Source organism: Chiloscyllium punctatum, chromosome 6 (assembly GCF_047496795.1).
Source record: "Chiloscyllium punctatum isolate Juve2018m chromosome 6, sChiPun1.3, whole genome shotgun sequence".
In the NCBI taxonomy this organism is placed as follows: Eukaryota; Metazoa; Chordata; class Chondrichthyes; order Orectolobiformes; family Hemiscylliidae; genus Chiloscyllium; species Chiloscyllium punctatum.
The window spans coordinates 67,190,623-67,211,355 of NC_092744.1; the positions used below are offsets into that span (position 1 = coordinate 67,190,623).

The window sequence follows — 20,733 nt, forward strand, 5'->3', positions numbered from 1 at the left end:
ATTTTTTTTCTACTTATTTAGTTTTAAATTCCACATTTTAAAATCTGTGCAACAAGTAGCTGTACTGGCTCCAGTCTTGTCTATAATCCTTTATTTAAAGCAGGCATGTAAAACAAAACTGTCTGTTTCATTCTATTTAGCACTTCAATTTTATTATCTAATTTAGATTCCTGTAGATCTAACTGATAAGGAGTTTCTTCCTATTTTACAAGAGGAGCCCCTACCACCTTTAGCACTTGTGCCATTTACAGAAGAAGAACAGGTGAGTATTTCATGATACAAATAATTATTTTCCTTTTAAAGGGGATTGGCTTTTTATTTACTCAGTGTTCTATATAGAATGCTCGTGGAACTTTTAAGGATGGTGTACTGTTAATTTTAGCAATCCGGTGTGGTTCCATGTTAGTTTGGATTATATTAGCTCTACAAATATCAGCATGTTGGGCCTGATACATAAATGGGTAGGAAGGAGGAAAGGAATAGTGACCAAAAAGCTGCATATTACAGTGATGCTTATGTAAATCAAGCAAACCTATTTATGATGTAGAAGTAAATCTTATCTAAAATATCTTATGTTACTACAATTAATGATTTTGTTCAAACCAATTTGAGAAAATATTTTTTGAGGTCATTTCAAATTAACTTACCTTGAGTCATAGCTATAGGCTAAGTGAAGGCATTTTCCTGAATGAAAATATGCCCTTTTAGTTAAATCAATATGAATGAGTGTATTGCTATTAGTTGGAACTGGATATAGCATATTGCCTAGATTTGAGATGTTTCTCAGGTGTTTAAGGTTCAATATCATTGAAATAAATAATTCTTCAGACTTCACTTGTAACAATCACAAAATAATATATTAACTGGCTTAATTTTGTTTTTTATTTAAACCCATTAGAGAAATTTTTCTATGTCTGTAAATAGTACAGCAGTACTGAGATTAATGGGACGAGGAGGAGGAACTGTGGTTGGGGCACCAAGAGGTAGAAGTTCCTCAAGAGGTAGAGGTAAGTGTAAAAAACTTAATATTCAGTATTTGAATGTGCTACTTGATGGGCTCAATTTAAACAGCTCCATTCCAATGTGTAATAAAAACTGAAAACACTGGAAATACTCAGTAGATCTGGCAGCGCCTGTGGGAATGTTTTGAGTTGAATATGCTTCTTCAGAATTGTGTTCAGAAGATTCATATTCAATTCGAAATGTTAAGTCTGTTCCTCTTTCCTTTGATGCTTCCAGGCCTGCTGAGGTTTTTTAGCGCTTTGTTTTTACCTTTGGTATAGACAGAAGTTTGCTTTTATTTCAGTGACCATGTATATTGTGCTTGAGTGATAAGTAATGATAGCAGTAAGAACGGAATTTGCCGCAAGTGCTTCCATTAAAACGCTTCAGGAGTAATGTAAAACTTTTTTTGTTTTTCTACTTTGATACCCAGTATTGACATCAAGTACTCCCAGGTGAGGTACAGCATGGGCCAGATGCAAAGTAAAGGACCATGTACAACATATATTTGGGCCAGGACAATAAGAGGTAGACATATTTTATTTCCTGCTGAGTGGAATATGGTATTTGTTCAACATGTAACTAAGCAGACAAATTTGGACTACTTTCCTCTGAATTTCTAACAATGCTATGAGAAAGCACACAGAAAAATGTTTTGAGTGGTTAGGATTTAGAATGTACTGCCTCGCAGCGTGACAGATACTGATCCAATAGTTGTTAAATAAGAATTTGAGAAACACCTAAACGGGACAATATATTGCAAGGATATGGAGAAAGGATGGGATTAACTGTATTGCTGTTCAAAAGAGCTGAGCAATCTTGATGGGCTATACCATTCTTTGCTTCTTAATTAAGTGCCTGTGGTGTTTTATTGCCTGACCGTTCTGTATTGTCAGCTGTTAAAGTAAAATCTTCTAGTGCTATCCTGGTCCAATAAATGAAAGAAAATAAACAATATAAAATAGAGCAGAACAAAGTCCTGTTCAGAAGTTAGGTCCTTTTTCACCAGTACTTGTATTTATCAATTACATTTGTGTGTGTAGTTTATACTTTGGGCAGCCCAGTGATTATTTCTCCCTAAGGATACTCAGTACAACTAAATGGGTCTGTGCCTCGTAGTGGTAAACTCAGTGTTGACACCATTACTGCTATGATTCAGATGAAAGTCAGGAGGTCTGCATGTGGGTGAAGTGATATAGAAATCCAGAAATTCTGTGTTTCTCTAAAGCATTTGCTTTTGTCAATTTGCATAAGTGCAATTAGGACAGTCAGAATGCCAAAAATGTTCACCTTTATACCATTAGTCACACTGCAAAAACCTTTAAAGGCAGCATCTTATTGAATGAGTTGAACCTGTGTTTTTGATAAGTGTTCTAAATTGATTATTAAATATTGTCCAGAACATCCTATGTATTCAGGAATGCTATATTTCTCCATTAAGGAATGGAAAACCCACATTTTTCGTAGAAATTTGATTTAAAATGCTTAACAATCACAACAGGTTATGGTCCAACAGGTTTATTTGAAAGTACAAACTTTCGGAGTGCTGCTCCTTTATCATCAGGAAGCCAGCGACCTGATTTGCCAGCATTTGCCCATCTCCCCCTAAACTCTTTCCTATTCATATTCCCATTCAGATGCCTTTTTAAATGTTATAATTATAACCAGCCTCCACCCCCTCCGTTGGAAGCTCAATCCATACACACCCCACCCTCTGCGTGAAAACATTGCCCCTTAGGTTCTTTTTAAATTGTTCCCCTCTCATCATAAACCTATGCCCTTGAGTTTTGGTCACCTCTACCATTGATTCTTTACCCTATCTATGTCCCTCATGATTTTATAAACTATAAGGTCATCCCTCAGCCTCCTATACTCTTAAGGAAAATAGCTCCAGTCTACTCAGCCTCTCCCTATTACTCAAACCCTCCAACCCTGGCAACAACTTTGTAAAACTTTTCTGACCCCTCTCACACCATGTTTCCCGTAGCAGGGAGACCAGAATTGCACACAGTATTCCAGTAGTGGCCTAACCAATGTCCTGTACAGCCACAACATGACCACCTAACTCCTAATGTACTGACGAATAAAGGCAAGCATTCCAAACGCCGCCTTCACTATACTGTCTACCTGTGACTCTACTTACAAGGTACTATAAACCTGCCCTCAAAGGTCTCTTTGTTCAGCTACCTTTCCCAGGATCTTACCAATAAATGTATAAGTCCTGCCCTAATCTGCCTTTCCAAAATGCAGCACCTCAAATTTATCTAAATTCAACTCCATCAGGCACTCCTTGGCCCACCAGCCCATCTGATCAAGGTTCCGTTGTTCTCTGAGGTAACTTTCTTAGCTGTCCACTTCACCACCGGTTTTGATGTCATCTGCAAATTTACTAACCATACCTCCTGTCGTCTTCTATAAATCATTTATATAAATGACAAAAAACGGTGGACCCAGCACCGATCCTTGTGACACACTGATGGGTCACAGGCCTCCACTCTGAAAAACATCCCTCCACCACCATCTTCTGTCTTATACCTTTGAACCAGTTCTGAATTGAAATGGTTAGTTGTCCTTATTCCATGTGATGTAACCTTGCTAACCCGTCTACTGTGAGGAACCTTTTCATGTGCCTTACTGAAGTCCATATAGGTCACATCCACTGCTCTGCCTTCATCAATCCACTTTGTTACTTTAAAAAAACTCAAGTCAGTGAGACACAGCTTCCAACGCACAAAGCCATGTTAATTAATCCTTGCCTTTCCAAATACATGTAAATTCTATCTCTTGGGATCCTTTCCAACAGCTTGCCCACCACCGATGTCAGGCTCACTGGTCTGTAGTTCCCTGGTTTTTCCTTATCACTGACCTTAAATAGTAGGACCATGTTCGCCAAACTTCTGGCACCTTACCTGTGGCTTTTGATAATACAAATGTCCCAGCAAGGGGCCCAGTATTCACTACCCTAGCTTCCCACAGATTTCTAGGTTACACCTGATTGGGTCATGGGGATTTAATCACCTTAATGCATTTTAAGCCGTTCAACACCACCACCTCTGTAATATGGACATTATGTGGCTATTTATTTTCTCCCGTTTTCTAGCCTCCATAAGCTTCTCCACAGTAAACACTGATGCAACATACGCCTGTCATATCTCCCCATCTCCTGCAGTTCCACACATTAGCGGCCTTGTTAATCTTTGAGGAGCCCTATTCTCTCCCTAGGTTTTGTCCTTAACAAATTTGTCTAATCTTTTTAAATTAACCCTATTTGCCAAAGCGATCTCATGTCCCCTTTTTGTCCTCCTGATTTCTCTCTTAAGTTTCCCTCTTCTACTGTCTATATACTCTTTTAAGAATTTACTTGATCCCTGCTGTCTCTGTCTGGCATATGCTTCCTCCATTTTTCTAAACCAAAACCTCACTTTTTTTAGGTCATCCAGCATTCCCTACACTTCACAGCCTTGCCCTTCACCGAAACAGGAGCATATTTTCTCTAGACTCTTGTTATTTCATGTTTGAGGGCTTCCTACTTCCCAGCCATTCCTTTGCTTTCAAGTATCTGCTCCCAATCAACTTTTGAAGGTTCTTGCCCACTACTGTCAAAATTAGCCTTCCTGTAATTTAGAACTTCAGCTTTTCGATCTGGTCTTTCCTTTTCCATCTCTATTTTGAAACTGAATTATGATCACTGACCCCCAAAGTGCTTCACCACTGACACCTCAGTCACCTGCCTTGCCTTATTTCTGAAAGTGTAGGTTAAGTTTCTCTAGTAGGTACATCCATATACTAAATCAGAAAATTTTGTTGTGCGCACTTAACAAATTTCTCTCTGTCCAAGCCCTTAATACTGTGGCAGTTCGAGTGTATGGTTGGAAATTTAAAATTTCCTACAATTACCAGTCTATTTTTTCTTTCAGATAACTGAGATCTCTTTACAAATTTGCTTCTTAATTTCCTGCTGACAATTTGGGGGGGATCTATAGTACAATCCCAATAAGGTGATCATCTCATTCTTATTTCTCAGTTCCACCCAAATAACATCCCTGGAAGTACTCGGGAATATCCTCCATAAGTACAGCAGTAATGTTATCCCGAATCAACTCACTCCTCTCTTGTCCCCTTTTCTATCCTTCCTGTAGCATCTATACCCCGGAACATTAAGCTGCCAGTCCTGTACATCCCTGAGCCACATTTCTGTAATCTCAATGATATCCCAGTCCCAAGTTTTCAGCCATGGCCGGAGTTCATCTGCCTTACCTGTCATGCTTCTTGCAATTGAAAAAAGTGCAGCTTAATTTATCAGTCCTACTTCGTTCTCTGCTTTGTTCCTGTCTGCCCTGATCGTTTCAGTACTATCTCCCTGGCCTCAGCATCTGTAGCAAATCTCCCTGCCAGTATATTAGTCCCCTTCCAAATCAGATGCACCTCATCTTTCTTGTACAGGTTATTTTACTATTTACTGGTTTCTTGGTTTATTGTCTGAGAGTTTTCCTTGCTTGCTGACATCAATATAGTCAGATGTCTGGAAATGTCCTTGGCTTGGCACAAAATATAACCTAACCGGAGGAAAGGAGGAATCCACCGATTGGTGGATGTTAGTGAGCAGCTTTCTTTTGAGTCAGCAATGAGTGCAGTCGCTTTGTTAATTGTAAAACCAGCCCAGATTGTTCCTTAAACATTTATGATTAAAATGAGTTGTTTATATCAACCATCAAGTTAAGAATTGTTTAGTTTGCATTAACATCCATTTTATAAGTTAAATGTTTCATTTATGTATTTAATTTGGGCAGGAATAGCTGTTCTCAGTTGTTAAGAATCTTCATTACAGGCTGGGCTTCAGTCTTGATTCAAAGTGGAATTTATTTCAATGTAAAGTGTGCTGAACTTTTGTATCTATTCAGTTAAATAACCTTCAAGAAAATGATAGAGCATTTAACCAGTTAACTCTGTGCTTAACAGCCTTGGATTCAAATTAGAAAGCCCTGCTTCATGTCATATGCCTTCAGTACCATGTTGCTAAAATGCATCCATTAGTTTAATATTGGAATGAGTTAAATTGTCAAGCAATAACTTTGGCTTCTAGTATTTACCGTAGAATACGTTGAGAGCTCAGATAAAAACAAAGTGTTAATTTTCTGCCACTGATATTTTATATACCATGGAATAGTTTGTCTGTATCTTGTCTGCAACATACCATAAAAAGGTGAAGCAAGAGACTTCTGGGATCAGGTTAAAGTAAATTTCAGTTAATGTTGAGTGCACCGATCAATGTGTAGCAGACAAATTTACCTACATGAATTTATATTTATGATACATGAGTTGCCACAATTTAGTTTGCATCTATTTCCCTGATCAATGTGTCTTGCTTCACTATTCATTTCCTTAGTGCCATATCAGACTTCTCTTTTTAATGGCAGATTAGCATCTGGTATACATATTACTAAGCTGTGTATGTAGTATTAACGGCATGTCACTAGGTGTCATCATTGGAATGATTTACTGAATCAGTGAAACTTCAGTATATACAAATGCAAGTTAGCATGCACATCCTCATAGTAGAAATTTGAAAGTTATTTTAAAATAAAGCTACAGATTCAAGTCCTGTATGCTGCAGAGATGCATAAATTGAACAGTCTGATTAAATTTTTATTTTGTCTTGGTGGTTCACTTGTCTTGAGCTCACACTTTAGATTTGACGATTATAATGTTGCATTGTTAGAGGTATTGTCTTTTGATTAGATTAGATTATTTCGATTATTTGCAGTGTGGAAACAGGCCCTTCAACCCAACAAATCCACACTGACCCTCTGAAGAGCAACCCATCCAGACCCATTCCCCTACATTTCCTAGTTCAAATGTCTTTTGATTGCTAAACTGAGGCCCTGCTCAGCTCAGGTTGATAAGAATTCTGTGACTCAGCTTAAGGAAAGGCAGGCATATTTTCTTGTGCATTGGCCAACCCTTGTTCCTCAGTCAACTCTAGTAAAGCAAGCTCTTTATGCATATTGACATATTTCCCCATAATGTAAGAGAGGGTACACTTCAAAAATACTTCATTGGGTATGAAGTGTTTTAGAATATTCTAATGATATAGCAGTGAAGACTCTAGAAATAGTCAGCAGCCCTGAGTAACATTAATGAGGAGAGAAACTGAATATACATTTCACATTGATGAATTTTCAGGGCTTTCGCTGGAACAGAATTCTGAAAGGTCATTTGCCTGAAACTTTAATTCTGTCCAGAGATATTCCCTGACCAAAAGGCTTCCAGGCTTTTGTGTTCAGAATTTCAGAATTTACAGTATTTAACTTTTTATATAAATTATGCATTTTATATTTTTTCCCCTTGGATCATTGTTCTCTTGTGTTTCTTGCTGGTGTCAAGGGTTTTATAGTTAACATCTAATACGGTGTCAAGGGTTTTATAGTTAATATCCAATACAAAGAAGTTCACTAATGTCCTTCAAAGAAGGAAACAGACGCTTACCTGGTCTCATCTACATGTGACTGCAGATCAATAGCAATGTGCTTCATACTCAAATACTCTGGAGTGGCTTAATTGATAATTTCATTATACGTAACCAGTATAAAGTCTAATGATCTTATTGGCAATGTCTAAGATACCACCATTTCTATCTGACCAACAAGGTAGAATCACCAGAGGTAGGGGAGAAGTGAGTTGAGGGGGCGTTGCCCTGGCAGTCTTCAGCATTGATTCTGGATGCTATGTATTCTGATGGCTTCGAGTCAAAAATGGGCATGGAGATTTGCAGATTGTAATCTGTCATACTTGATGTGCTGGGAATGGGAAAAGCACAATCTGTTTCTAGGTGGGTCCATTATCAAGAGTAGCTCAGAAACACCATTGTTGACTGGGTTTGCCAAATCCTAAGATAGTGACAAAACTGGGCCAGTGGCAGGTATGAGGAAATCAAAAGCAAAAACATATTTGACCTCATCCTCAGCTGTTTACTTGTCGCATGTGCATCTGTCCATGTCAGCATCAGTAGGAGTGCTGAAGCACACGTCCATGACAACATCAGTCTGAATGAACATCACACCGATGTATCTGTCTATAACATTGGTAGGAGTGACCACTGCACAGTCCTTGTGGAGGCAAAGTCTGCCTTCACAGTAAGGGTATCCTCCTCCATGTTGTGATGGTTTTTAAACAGATCCAACAACTCCAGGCTAGGCATCCATGAGATGTGTGGTCCATTATATTCGACCCCAATATGTAACCTCATGACTTTGTAAATTTCCAAATCTAGCACCAAAGTGCCAGTAGATTACCCTGCTTCATGAAAAGTGCAGGAGGGCTTATCGGGTACAGAACTAGGCATACCTAAATTTGAGCTATAAACTCATTGCACTTTCAACACCGAAATTGCATGTAAAAAAGTCTTAAGTAGCATGCATTAGACAGAACTGAATGGTCCCTCTGCAGTCTTGCCATATCCAGCCATGCGTGATGGTAAGCAATTAAACAACTAACAGAAGGAAGCGGCTTCAGAAATATCTCTTCTAATTTTTGAGTGAGGCCAGCATATCAGTATATTTTAAAAAAACGTGGCATTTGTAAACATGTATTCTGAAGTGCAAAGTGGATGATGATCCAGCTTTGCTCCCTCCAAGGTTATGGCCTTGACCATAGTTCAGCAATGGACATGTGCTGCAGAACTAGCTATGTCCCTTACATAGCCTTTCCCCAACACTGGCAACTACCTGACAAATTGGAAGATTGCCCTGGTATGTCAGGTCCATAGAAAGAAAGCTAAAATCAATCCAGCAAATTACTGCTGTATTAGTCTACTTTTGCTTATCAAAGTGATGCAAGATGTTGTCAGTCAATACTCACTCAACAATAATCTGTTCAGTTTAGAATCTACCAAGCTCATTCAACTCTTATTCCTCCTAAAACCTTGTTCTAGATGTGGATAAAGTAGTTAACTAAGGGATAGTGCATGTGATTGTCTTTGATATGAAGGTAGTATATGACCGAGTATGCCACAAGGATTCCTAGTGAAGCTGGATTCTGGGATTTAAAGGGCTAATCACTGTACTGAATAGAGTTACATCAAGTATAATGTCAGATGATAATGGTTGTCGGAGGCCAAGCATCACAACCACAGGGTATCATTTCAGGCATTCTTCAGAGTAGTGTTCTTTACCTGATCACCTTGCCTTCATTGTCAGGTCAGACATATAATGTTCAGCACCCTTTGCAACTCTTCAAATGCAGAAGAACTTTGACAATATTGAGGCATAGGCTGGTAGGTGGGAAGTGACATTTGTGCCACATGACTACCAAGTAATAACTTTCTCCAACATGAGAATCCAACCATCACTTGATATTCAGCTACCATTGCTGAGTCAATATCAGAGGGGTTGTGACTGACCAGAAACTGATTTCTATCCTTCAGGTAGAAGGATAGGTACTAACAACATAAGTAGGAAAAGGGTGAGGATTTAAGGCAGAAATTGAAGGAACTAGGGTGGAAGCTTAGTGCTAGAATAAACAGTTGCTATCTCTGGTTTGTTGCCCGTGCCACATGCTAGCGAGGCAAGAAATAGGGAGAGAGGAGTTGAATACATGGCTATGGGGATGGTGCAGAAGGAAAGGTATAGGATACCTCAATAACTGAGGCTCATTTTGGGATAGGTGGGACCTCTACACCTGAACCAGAGATGTACCAGTATCCTGGGGGGGAATTTGCTAATGCTGTTCGAGACGGCTTAAACTAATTCAGCAAGGGGATGTAGTTCCAGTGGTTGAGAGTAGTGAGGTCAGAAATGAGGTTTCAAGGTTGCAAGAGCTCGCCAGCTCGCAGGAAGGTGGTTTGAAGTGTGTCTACTTCAACGCCAGAGGCATTCACAATAAGGTGGGTGAACTTGCAGCATGGCTTGGTACCTGGGACTTCAGAGTTGTGGCCATTTCAGAGACATGGGTAGCGCAGGGACACGAATGGTTGTTGCAAGTTCTGGGATTTAGATATTTCAGTAAGAACAGAGAAGATGGTAAAAGAGGGGATGGTTTGGCATTGTTACTCAAGGACAGTATTACGGTGACAGAAAGGACGTTTGAGGACTCTTCTATTGAGGTAGTATTGGCTGAGATGAGAAACAGGAAAGGAGAGGTCACTCTGGGAGGTTTTTATAGGCTTCCAAATAGTTCCAGAAATGTAGAGGGAAGAATAGCAAAGGTGATTCTGGATAGGGGAGCGAGAGTGACAGGATAGTTGTGTGGGATTTAACTTTCCAAGTATGGACTGGAAATGCTGTAGTTAGAGTACTTTAGATGGGGTAGTTTTTGTCCAATGTGTTCAGGAGGGTTTCCTGACAGTATGTAAGCAGGCAAACAAGGGGCAAGAACACACTGGATTTGGTAGTAGGTAATGAACCTGGACAAGTATTACATTGGAGGTAGGTGAGCACTTTGGTGATAGTGACCACAATTCGGTTTTGTTCACTTGAGCGATGGAAAGGGATAAGTATATAATGTAGGGCAAAAGTTATTGCTGGGGGAATGTCAAATACGATGCGAGAAGGCAAGATTTAGGATGCATAGGATGGGGAAGGAAACTACAGAGGAAATGTGGAGCTTATTCAAGGAATAGCTACTGTGTCCTTGACAAGCATGTATCTGTCAGGCAGGGAGGAAGTAGTCAAGCGAGGGAGCCATGGTTTACTACAGAGGTTGTATCTTGTCAAGAGGAAGAAGGCGGCTTATGTTACGATGAGACGTGAAGGCTCAGTTATGGTGCTTGAGCGTTACAAGCTAGCCAGGGAAAAACTAAAAGAGATCAGAAGAGCCAGAAGGGGACGTGAGAAGTTGTTGGCAGATAGGATCAAGGGAAACCCTAAAGATTTTTATAGGTATATGAAGAATAAAAGAATGACTAGAGAAAGATTAGTGTCAGTCAAGGACAGTAGTGGGAAGTTGTGTGTGGAGTCAGAAGAGATGGGAGAAGTGCTAGATGATTATTGTCAGTATTCACACAGGATAAAAGCAATGTTATCGAGGTGGGTAAAGTGTTGGAAAAGATTATAAACGAGAAGATTTATAATCATCTAGAAAGGAATAACTTGATCAGGGGTAGTCAGCATGGATTTGTGAAGGGTAGGTTGTGCCTCTCCAACCTTTTATTGAGTTCTTTTGTGAAGGTGACCAAACAGGTGGATGAGGGTAAAGTGGTTGATGTGATGTATATGGATTTCAGTAAGGCTTTTGATTAACTTCTCCACTGTCAATTATTACAAAAAAATTAGAGGCATGGGATTGAGTGTGATTTAGTGGTTTGGATCAGAAATTGGCGAGCTGAAAGAAGAGAGAGGGTGCTGGTTGATGGGAAATGTTCATCCTGGAGTTGTTACTAGTGGTGTACTGCAAGGATCTGTTTTGCGGCCACTGCTGTTTGTCATTTTTATAACTGTCCTGGTTGAGGGCGTAGAAGGATGGGTTAATAAATTTGCGGATGACACAAAGGTCGGTAGAGTTGTGGATAATGCTGAAGGATGTTGCTGGTTACAGGGGGACGTAGATAAGCTGCAGAGCTGGGCTGAGAGGTGGCAAATGGAGTTTAATGTGGAAAAATGTGAGGTGATTCACTTTGGAAGGATTTACAGGATTAAAGAGTACTGGGCTAATGGTCAGATTCTTGGTAGAGTAGATGAGTAGTGAAATCTGTGTCTGTGTACATAGATCACTGCAAGTTGCCACCCAGGTTGATAGGATTGTTAAGAAGCCATATGGTTTGTTAGTTTTTATTGGTAGAGGGATTGAGTTTTGGAACCATGAGGTCATGTTGCAGCTGTACAAAACTCCAGTGCAGCTGCACTAAAAAGTATTGCGTACAGTTCTGGTCACTGCAATATAGGATAGATGTGGAGGTTTTGAAAGGGTTCAGAGGAGATTTACTAGGATGTTGCCTGGTCTGGAGGAAAGGTCTTATGAGAAGAGGCTGAGGGAGTTGAAGCTGTTTTCATTAGAAAAGAAGGTTGAGGTGACTTAATTGATAGCTATAAGATAATCAGAGGGTTAGATAGGGTGGACAGTGAGAGCCTTTTTCCTCTAATGGTGATGGCTAGCCTGAGGGAACATAGCTATAAAGTGAGGGGTGATAGATAAAGGACAGATGTCAGAGGTAGTTTCTTTACTCAGAATAGGAGAGACGTGGAATGCACTGCCTGCACCAGTAGTAGACTCACCAACGTTTAAGGGCATTTAAATGGTCATCAGATAAACATATGGATAAAAATGAAATAGTGTAGGTTGGATGGGCTTCAGATTGTTTTCACAGGTCGGCGCAGCACTGAGGGCCGAAGGGCCTGTACTGTGGTGTAATGTTTTATGTTCACGCGGTATAACTGAAGTCAGGAGTGTAATGGACGGCTTAGCACTTGCCTGGCCAAGTGCAGCTCCAACATTGCTCAAGAAACTTAGCACCATCAAGGGTAAAGCAGCCCTCTTGTGGGCATCCCAACCACCACCTTCAACGTTCACTTCACCGATGCTCAATGTGAACCATCAATAAGATGCACTGCAGCAACTCAGCAAAGCTGAGCACTTTTCAAACCTGCAACTTCTACTTCAAAAAAGGAGCAGGTGCACACTGAAACACCTGCTAGTTCTCTTCCAAATGCTTTGCCAATCTGTGTTGAAACTAAATTGCCATTCTTTAGCTGTAGCTGGATCAAAATCCTGGAACTCCTTCCTTAACAGCATTTTGGTATACATACGGACGAGAGCAATTCAAGAAGGCAGCTTGTTGTCATCTTCTCAAGGGCAGTAAATAAAGACAGGCAGTAAATACTGGCATTGGCATTAATGCATCAATCGCTTGAATGAATTTAATAAAAATGACAACAGCCCTCAAAAGTTGCACCTCGGCCATGCTCTGTTAATTGAAAATAATTACCATGAGACGACTTCCTGCCTGTTGAATGCTCTGTACCTGTATCTGGAAATCTTTTTAGCACTTCTATCTCACTGAGAAGCTTCAGGCCAGTCTGTATCCAGTAACTTGCTCTGAACACCCTCCTCATGTTTTGACAAACCAGAACATTTCTAGAACAGCCAGCATTCTCACAAAAGTCACTTTGCATTCTTTTTCACAATGTTAGTTGGTTCCTTTGTTCAGCATATGCACCAAAAGTTTTTCAGTTCTTTCTTGGTCCGCACCCAATTTATGTAACAAGTTATATTCAAATGTATCCATTAGCTTTAGAGCGGTGTTGTTTACAAAGAGACAAATAAATAAGGCTGAAATGGTACCTTCAGTAGTGGAGGTAATTACTATGAGCCTTTTTCAAATGACTTTGATTATTGGATTTTACGCAATTGAGATGCTGATTCTAGCTTACTTGTCACAGCAAATAAGCAGAATTTTGTGCTATGCAGGCCTCTCGTAACTTCTGTGAGGTGTTCTATGTAAAATACTGCAGTATTTTTCTTTTAAATTCTGTTTTAATTTATGTTGGTAATGTTGTGATTCAGACTTGATGTACTTTATCTCTGTATTGAAAAATGTGGTGCTGGAAAAACACAGCAGGCCAGGCAGCATCCGAGGAGCAGGAGAATTGATGTTTCGGGCATAAGCTCTTCTTCAGCAATTCCTGAAGAAGGGCTTATGCCCGAAACGTCAATTCTCCTGCTCCTCGGATGCAGCCTGGCCTGCTGTGTTTTTCCAGCACCACATTTTTCAACTCTGATCTCCAGCATCTGCAGTCCTCACTTTCTCCTACTTTATCTCAGTATGTGCATCTTGATGCAAAGTTTATCTACAGTTTTCAAGTTTCACCTTCATTAGATGGTATTTTACCTCTGCCACTCTCCAAAATTAGACTGTTCTTTTAAATGGAACCTTTTACATGGATGGGATGAAGTCTATCTATAAGGATCAAAATCAGTGTCCTTATCTGCAGTTATTGGTATTGATGGAAATGGACAATGTATTTACCAAACTGTCTATGGACTGAGAATCCTGTGGCACTGAGAGTTTGACAGTGTGATCGCTTGGATTTACTCAGTTTAGTAGAAATTTTTTCAATTAAAAATTAACGTTTTATAAAATTATGCTTAGTCTGATGGAGCTGTTGTTATTTCAGCATGTGTCCAGTGAACACTGAATTTCATATTGAATTTCAAACTGATCATGGGCATTGGCTTCCTATTTTTGTCTGTTGCAGTGACAAGCTTGCTACTATGATTGTAAAGCTTTGATTTGAGTAATAGCTGACCCCAGCAGTTAGGATTTTTTTCTTCATGTGGTCAAGATTCAGAGTAACAACAAAATTGGAGAAAAACTACCAGCTAATTGCCTCCACTGTTCATTCTGAATCTCTGCATAAGCTTAAAAATAATTGAATAACAGCATGAGCCTTGTGCCTGTACTAAGCAAGAGGTTGACAGCACACTTGCTAAGAATGTAACGTGCATGCATCATTGCACTCAACTTTTTATTTGTGGATGTTTCTCTTTTTTGAGGTTACATTTTTGGGGCTGTCCAGGGGTAATGCATTTTACAAATAGTGACCCCCTAGTTGTTGATTTTCCAGTAAGAAGCCACATCAACTCATTTAAGACCCCCCAAGATCTTGTATGTTTCAATCAAGACACATCTTATTCTTCTAAACTTGAGTAGATATAAACTTGGCTGCTTCAAGTTAACTCCCCTATTCCAGCTCTTAACTTGGTAAACCTTTTCTGAACTACCTCCAAGACATTTGCATCCCTCCTCTAAATAGTGACCGATACTGTGCACAGTACTGCAGATTTTTCTGGTTGACTTGATACTTATTTTTGGTTTGATTATTTGAGAGTTAAGGTTCGTATTAACTTTTTGTTCTCTGGTGAGAAATGTTGTGGTCATTAATTGTAACATGAGTTTTAGCTTTGCCAAGTATTACATGTGGTTATGGTTTTTTGAGATTTTGACATGTAGGTTCATCAGAACATTTTAAATGGTTATATTCAGTGTCTCGCAATAAAATCTATTCTATTTGCATTTTTATGAGCATGTCCACTTGAGGTGTGGCTCTCCCCATGTATCCTTAATCCTCCTTTCCTCGTCACTCATACTTACCATATCAATAATATATTTAAAGTTTGTTTCTCAAGCGACTGTTTGCACTCTAGATCCTGCTTGTTTTTTTGTGAAGGTTTGGGAAATCACTGTGACCAGGAACATGTCAAAACCTTTGATTTGTGTAGCGGACAGAAACGTTCACACAAAACCCTGTGGGACCCCACTCACTTGTGTGAGAACTTCCTTAATTCTGATTTGTTTTCTCTTCAAAGAAATCTGAAATTATCAGTGGTTACGACACCACTATTCAAAAATAACTATTTGCTTGAGAGCAAAAGTTGAAAGGGGTTAAACATCAACAGAATGTCAAACCAGGATGCCTAAAGGAAACCTTGTGCAAATGCAGTGTGGATAACTTGTAATTGGAAGGAAATGGTGAATTATGACTCTCAGAATACAGCACATTAAGAGGGTACTTGTGATGCAGTGGTAGTGTACTCACATCTGATCCAGGCAGCCGAAACTCAAACCCCACCGCTCCATAAAATGCATAATAGGTTGATATAAAATATTACACAAAGCATTTGACTTGTTGAGCCCTTGCTGCACCAATATTTGTGTGCAGTAATATCAATGCAAGTCACCTGCTGAGGTTGCAAATGACAAAATCTTTGTTAAGGAGCAGATGTTTCAGTGAATGGTGTAATGCTTTAGGATTCTTTAGTGGGGTCAGGTTGAGTATGTAAAGGGAATATTAGCGAACCTGTTTTCAGACTAGATACTGCCAGCAGCAGAGTATGGGCCAATTTGGGTGGTTAATTTGAGAGATTGAACAGTGACTGCTGTTATTGATACTTCAGAACAGCTGCTTCTGCACCTGTGTAATGAGTCTTATGTCTTTTGATGAAACCTGCATATCGTTACCCACACTATGGGCATTTTGCTTCATATTCATATGGATTACCATAAAGTCACTTTTGTGAAGAATATTTACGATTGGAAGATGTCTGTCTCTCTCTGTGGGTGTGAGGTTGGGGCCTGTGGGTGTGAGGTTGGGGCCTGTGGGTGTGAGGTTGGGGCCTGTGGGTGTGAGGTTGGGGCCTGTGGGTGTGAGGTTGGGGCCTGTGGGTGTGAGGTTGGGGCCTGTGGGTGTGAGGTTGGGGCCTGTGGGTGTGAGGTTGGGGCCTGTGGGTGTGAGGTTGGGGCCTGTGTGTGAGAGGTTGGGGCCTGTGTGTGAGAGGTTGGGGCCTGTGTGTGTGAGGGTGGGGCCTGTGTGTGTGAGTGAGGGTGGGGCCTGCGTGGGTGGGTGGGTGTGAGGGTGGGGCCTGCGTGTGTGTGTGTGGGTGGGTGTGAGGGTGGGGCCTGTGTGTGTGTGTGTGTGGGTGGGTGTGAGGGTGGGGCCTGTGTGTGGGGGTGGGTGGGTGTGAGGGTGGGGACTGTGTGTGTGTGGGGGTGGGTGTGAGGGTGGGGCCTGTGTGTGTGTGAGGGTGGGGCCTGTGTGTGTGTGTGTGTGTGGGTGGGTGTGAGGGTGGGGCCTGTGTGTGTGGGTGGGTGTGAGGGTGGGGCCTGTGTGTGGGGGTGGGTGGGTGTGAGGGTGGGGCCTGTGTGTGTGTGGGGGTGGGTGTGAGGGTGGGGCCTGTGTGTGTGTGAGGGTGGGGTGGGTGTGAGGGTGGGGTGGGTGTGAGGGTGGGGCGTGTGTGGGTGGGTGGGTGTGAGGGTGGGGCGTGTGTGGGTGGGTGGGTGTGAGGGTGGGGCCTGTGTGTGTCGGTGGGTGGGTGTGAGGGTGGGGCCTGTGTGTGTGGGGGTGGGTGTGAGGGTGGGGGGTGTGTGTGGGTGGGTGGGTGGGTGTGATGGTGGGGCCTGTGTGTGTGTGTGGGTGGGTGTGAGGGTGGGGCCTGTGTGTGTGTGTGTGTGTGTGGTTGTGAGGGTGGGGCGTGTGTGGGTGTGTGGGTGGTTGTGAGGGTGGGGCGTGTGTGTGTGAGGGTGGGGCGTGTGTGTGTGGGGCCGGTGTGTGGGTGGGGCCTGTGTGTGTGTGTGGGAGGGTGAGGCCTGCGTGTGTGTGTGGGTGGGTGCGTGGGGCCTGCGTGTGTGTGTGGGTGGGTGTGAGGGTGGGGCCTGTGTGTGTGTGTGGGTGGGTGGGTGTGAGGGTGGGGCCTGTGTGTGTGCGTGTGTGGGTGGGTGTGAGGGTGGGGCCTGGGTGGGTGTGAGGGTGGGGCCTGGGTGGGTGTGAGGGTGGGGCCTGTGTGTGTGTGTGGGTGGGTGTGAGGGTGGGGCGTGTGTGTGTGTGTGGGTGGGTGTGAGGGTGGGGCCTGAGTGTGTGTGGGTGGGTGTGAGGGTGGGGCCTGTGTGTGTGTGGGTGGGTGTGAGGGTGGGGCCTGTGTGTGTGTGTGGGTGGGTGTGAGGGTGGGGCCTGTGTGTGGGTGGGTGTGAGGGTGGGGCGTGTGTGGGTGGGTGTGAGGGTGGGGCCTGTGTGGGTGTGAGGGTGGGGCCTGTGTGTGTGTGTGTGGGTGGGTGTGAGGGTGGGGCCTGTGTGTGTGTGTGTGGGTGGGTGTGAGGGTGGGGCCTGTGTGTGTGTGTGGGTGGGTGGGTGTGAGGGTGGGGCCTGTGTGTGTGTGTGGGTGGGTGGGTGTGAGGGTGGGGCCTGTGTGTGTGGGTGGGTGTGGGTGTGAGGGTGGGGCCTGTGTGTGTGTGGGGGGGTGGGTGTGAGGGTGGGGCGTGTGTGTGTGTGGGGGTGGGTGTGGGTGGGTGTGAGGGTGGGGCGTGGGTGTGAGGGTGGGGCCTGTGTGTGTGGGTGGGTGCGTGGGGCCTGCGTGTGTGTGTGGGTGGGTGCGTGGGGCCTGCGTGTGTGTGTGTGTGTGGGTGTGAGGGTGGGGCCTGTGTGTGCGTGTGTGTGTGTGTGGGTGAGAGGGTGGGGCCTGTGTGTGCGTGTGTGTGTGTGTGGGTGAGAGGGTGGGGCCTGTGTGTGCGTGTGTGTGGGTGGGTGTGAGGGTGGGGCCTGTGTGTGTGTGGGTGGGTGAGAGGGTGGGGCCTGTGTGTGTGTGTGGGTGGGTGTGAGGGTGGGGCCTGTGTGTGTGTGTGGGTGGGTGTGAGGGTGGGGCCTGTGTGTGTGTGTGGGTGGGTGTGAGGGTGGGGCCTGTGTGTGTGGGTGGGTGTGAGGGTGGGGCCTGTGTGTGGGTGGGTGTGAGGGTGGGGCCTGTGTGTGTGTGTGGGTGGGTGTGAGGGTGGGGCCTGTGTGTGTGTGTGGGTGGGTGTGAGGGTGGGGCCTGTGTGTGTGTGTGGGTGGGTGTGAGGGTGGGGCCTGTGTGTGTGTGTGGGTGGGTGTGACGGTGGGGCCTGTGTGTGTGTGTGGGTGGGTGTGAGGGTGGGGCCTGTGTGTGTGTGTGGGTGGGTGTGAGGGTGGGGCCTGTGTGTGTGTGTGGGTGGGTGTGAGGGTGGGGCCTGTGTGTGTGGGTGGGTGTGAGGGTGGGGCCTGTGTGTGTGTGTGTGGGTGGGTGTGAGGGTGGGGCCTGTGTGTGTGTGGGTGGGTGTGAGGGTGGGGCCTGTGTGTGTGTGGGTGGGTGTGAGGGTGGGGCCTGTGTGTGTGTGGGTGGGTGTGAGGGTGGGGCCTGTGTGTGTGTGGGTGGGTGTGAGGGTGGGGCCTGTGTGTGTGTGGGTGGGTGTGAGGGTGGGGCCTGTGTGTGTGTGGGTGGGTGTGAGGGTGGGGCCTGTGTGTGTGTGGGTGGGTGTGAGGGTGGGGCCTGTGTGTGTGTGGGTGGGTGTGAGGGTGGGGCCTGTGTGTGTGTGGGTGGGTGTGAGGGTGGGGCCTGTGTGTGTGTGGGTGGGTGTGAGGGTGGGGCCTGTGTGTGTGTGGGTGGGTGTGAGGGTGGGGCCTGTGTGTGTGTGTGTGTGGGTGGGTGTGAGGGTGGGGCCTGTGTGTGTGTGTGTGTGTGGGTGGGTGTGAGGGTGGGGCCTGTGTGTGTGTGTGTGTGTGGGTGGGTGTGAGGGTGGGGCCTGTGTGTGTGTGAGGGTGGGGCCTGTGTGGGTGTGTGGGTGGGTGTGTGTGTGGGGCCTGTGTGTGTGTGAGGGTGGGGCCTGTGTGGGTGTGTGGGTGGGTGTGTGTGTGGGGCCTGTGTGTGTGTGAGGGTGGGGCCTGTGTGGGTGTGTGGGTGGGTGTGTGTGTGGGGCCTGTGTGTGTGTGTGTGTGTGTGGGGCCTGTGTGTGTGTGTGTGTGGGTGGGGCGTGTGTGTGTGTGTGTGGGTGGGGCCTGTGTGTGTGTGTGAGGGTGGGGCCTGTGTGTGTGTGTGGGTGGGTGGGTGTGTGGGGCCTGTGTGGGTGTGAGGGTGGGGCCTGTGTGGGTGTGTGGGTGGGTGTGAGGGTGGGGCCTGTGTGTGTGGGTGGGTGTGAGGGTGGGGCCTGTGTGTGTGTGGGTGGGTGTGAGGGTGGGGCCTGTGTGTGTGTGTGTGTGTGTGTGGGTGTGAGGGTGGGGCCTGTGTGTGTGTGTGTGTGTGAGTGAGGGTGGGGCCTGTGTGTGTGTGTGGGTGGGTGTGAGGGTGGGGCCTGTGTGAGGGTGGGTGTGAGGGTGGGGCCTGTGTGTGGGTGGGTGTGAGGGTGGGGCCTGTGTGTGGGTGGGTGTGAGGGTGGGGCCTGTGTGTGTGTGGGTGGGTGAGAGGGTGGGGCCTGTGTGTGTGTGGGTGGGAGAGAGGGTGGGGCCTGTGTGTGTGTGTGGGTGGGTGGGGCCTGTGGGTGGGTGGGGCCTGTGTGTGGGTGTGTGTGTGTGGGGCCTGTGTGTGGGTGTGTGTGTGTGGGTGTGTGTGTGTGGGGCCTGTGTGTGGGTGTGTGTGTGTGGGGCCTGTGTGTGGGTGTGTGTGTGTGGGGCCTGTGTGTGGGTGTGTGTGTGTGGGGCCTGTGTGTGTGTGTGGGGCCTGTGTGTGTGTGTGGGGCCTGTGTGTGTGTGTGGGGCCTGTGTGTGTGTGTGTGTGTCGTGTGTGTGTGTGTGTGTGTGGCCTGTGTGTGTGTGTGTGGCCTGTGTGTGTGTGTGTGGCCTGTGTGTGTGTGTGTGGGGCCTGTGTGTGTGTGTGTGGGGCCTGTGTGTGTGTGTGGGGCCTGTGTGTGTGTGTGGGGCCTCTGTGTGTGTGTGTGGGGCCTGTGTGTGTGTGTGGGGCCTGTGTGTGTGTGTGGGGCCTGTGTGTGTGTGTGTGGGGCCTGTGTGTGTGTGTGGGGCCTGTGTGTGTGTGTGGGGCCTGTGTGTGTGTGTGGGGCCTGTGTGTGGGGCCTGTGTGTGGGGCCTGTGTGTGGGGCCTGTGTGTGGGGCCTGTGTGTGGGGCCTGTGTGTGGGGCCTGTGTGTGTGTGTGTGGCCTGTGTGTGTGTGTGGCCTGTGTGTGTGTGGCCTGTGTGTGTGTGGCCTGTGTGTGTGTGTGTGTGTGTGTGTGTGTGTGTGGGGCCTGTGTGTGTGTGTGGGGCCTGTGTGTGTGTGTGGGGCCTGTGTGTGTGTGTGGGGGGGGCCTGTGTGCGTGTGTGGGGGGGGCCTGTGTGCGTGTGTGGGGGGCCTGTGTGTGTGTGTGTGTGGGGGGCCTGTGTGTGTGTGTGTGTGTGGGGGGCCTGTGTGTGTGTGTGTGTGTGGGGGGCCTGTGTGTGTGTGTGTGTGTGTGTGTGGGGCCTGTGTGTGTGTGTGTGTGTGTGTGTGTGGGGCCTGTGTGTGTGTGTGTGTGTGTGTGTGTGTGTGTGG

At 45.5% G+C, this 20,733-nt stretch overlaps 1 protein-coding gene across 7 annotated transcripts in view; it reads left to right on the top strand.

Moving 5' to 3' along the window:
• The window catches only part of gigyf2 (GRB10 interacting GYF protein 2), a 207,024-nt gene that overhangs the window by 41,068 nt on the left and 145,223 nt on the right, over window positions 1-20,733 (top strand). For 6 of the 7 annotated variants that reach the window (XM_072572842.1, XM_072572845.1, XM_072572847.1 and 3 more), the window contains exons 4-5: window positions 167-262; window positions 899-1,007. In XM_072572842.1, coding sequence (XP_072428943.1) covers window positions 167-262; window positions 899-1,007 — 205 coding nt within the window. Of the gene's footprint in view, window positions 1-166; window positions 263-898; window positions 1,008-1,435; window positions 1,531-20,733 lie in introns of those variants that run through there. The other variant, XM_072572849.1, reaches the window with a different exon arrangement.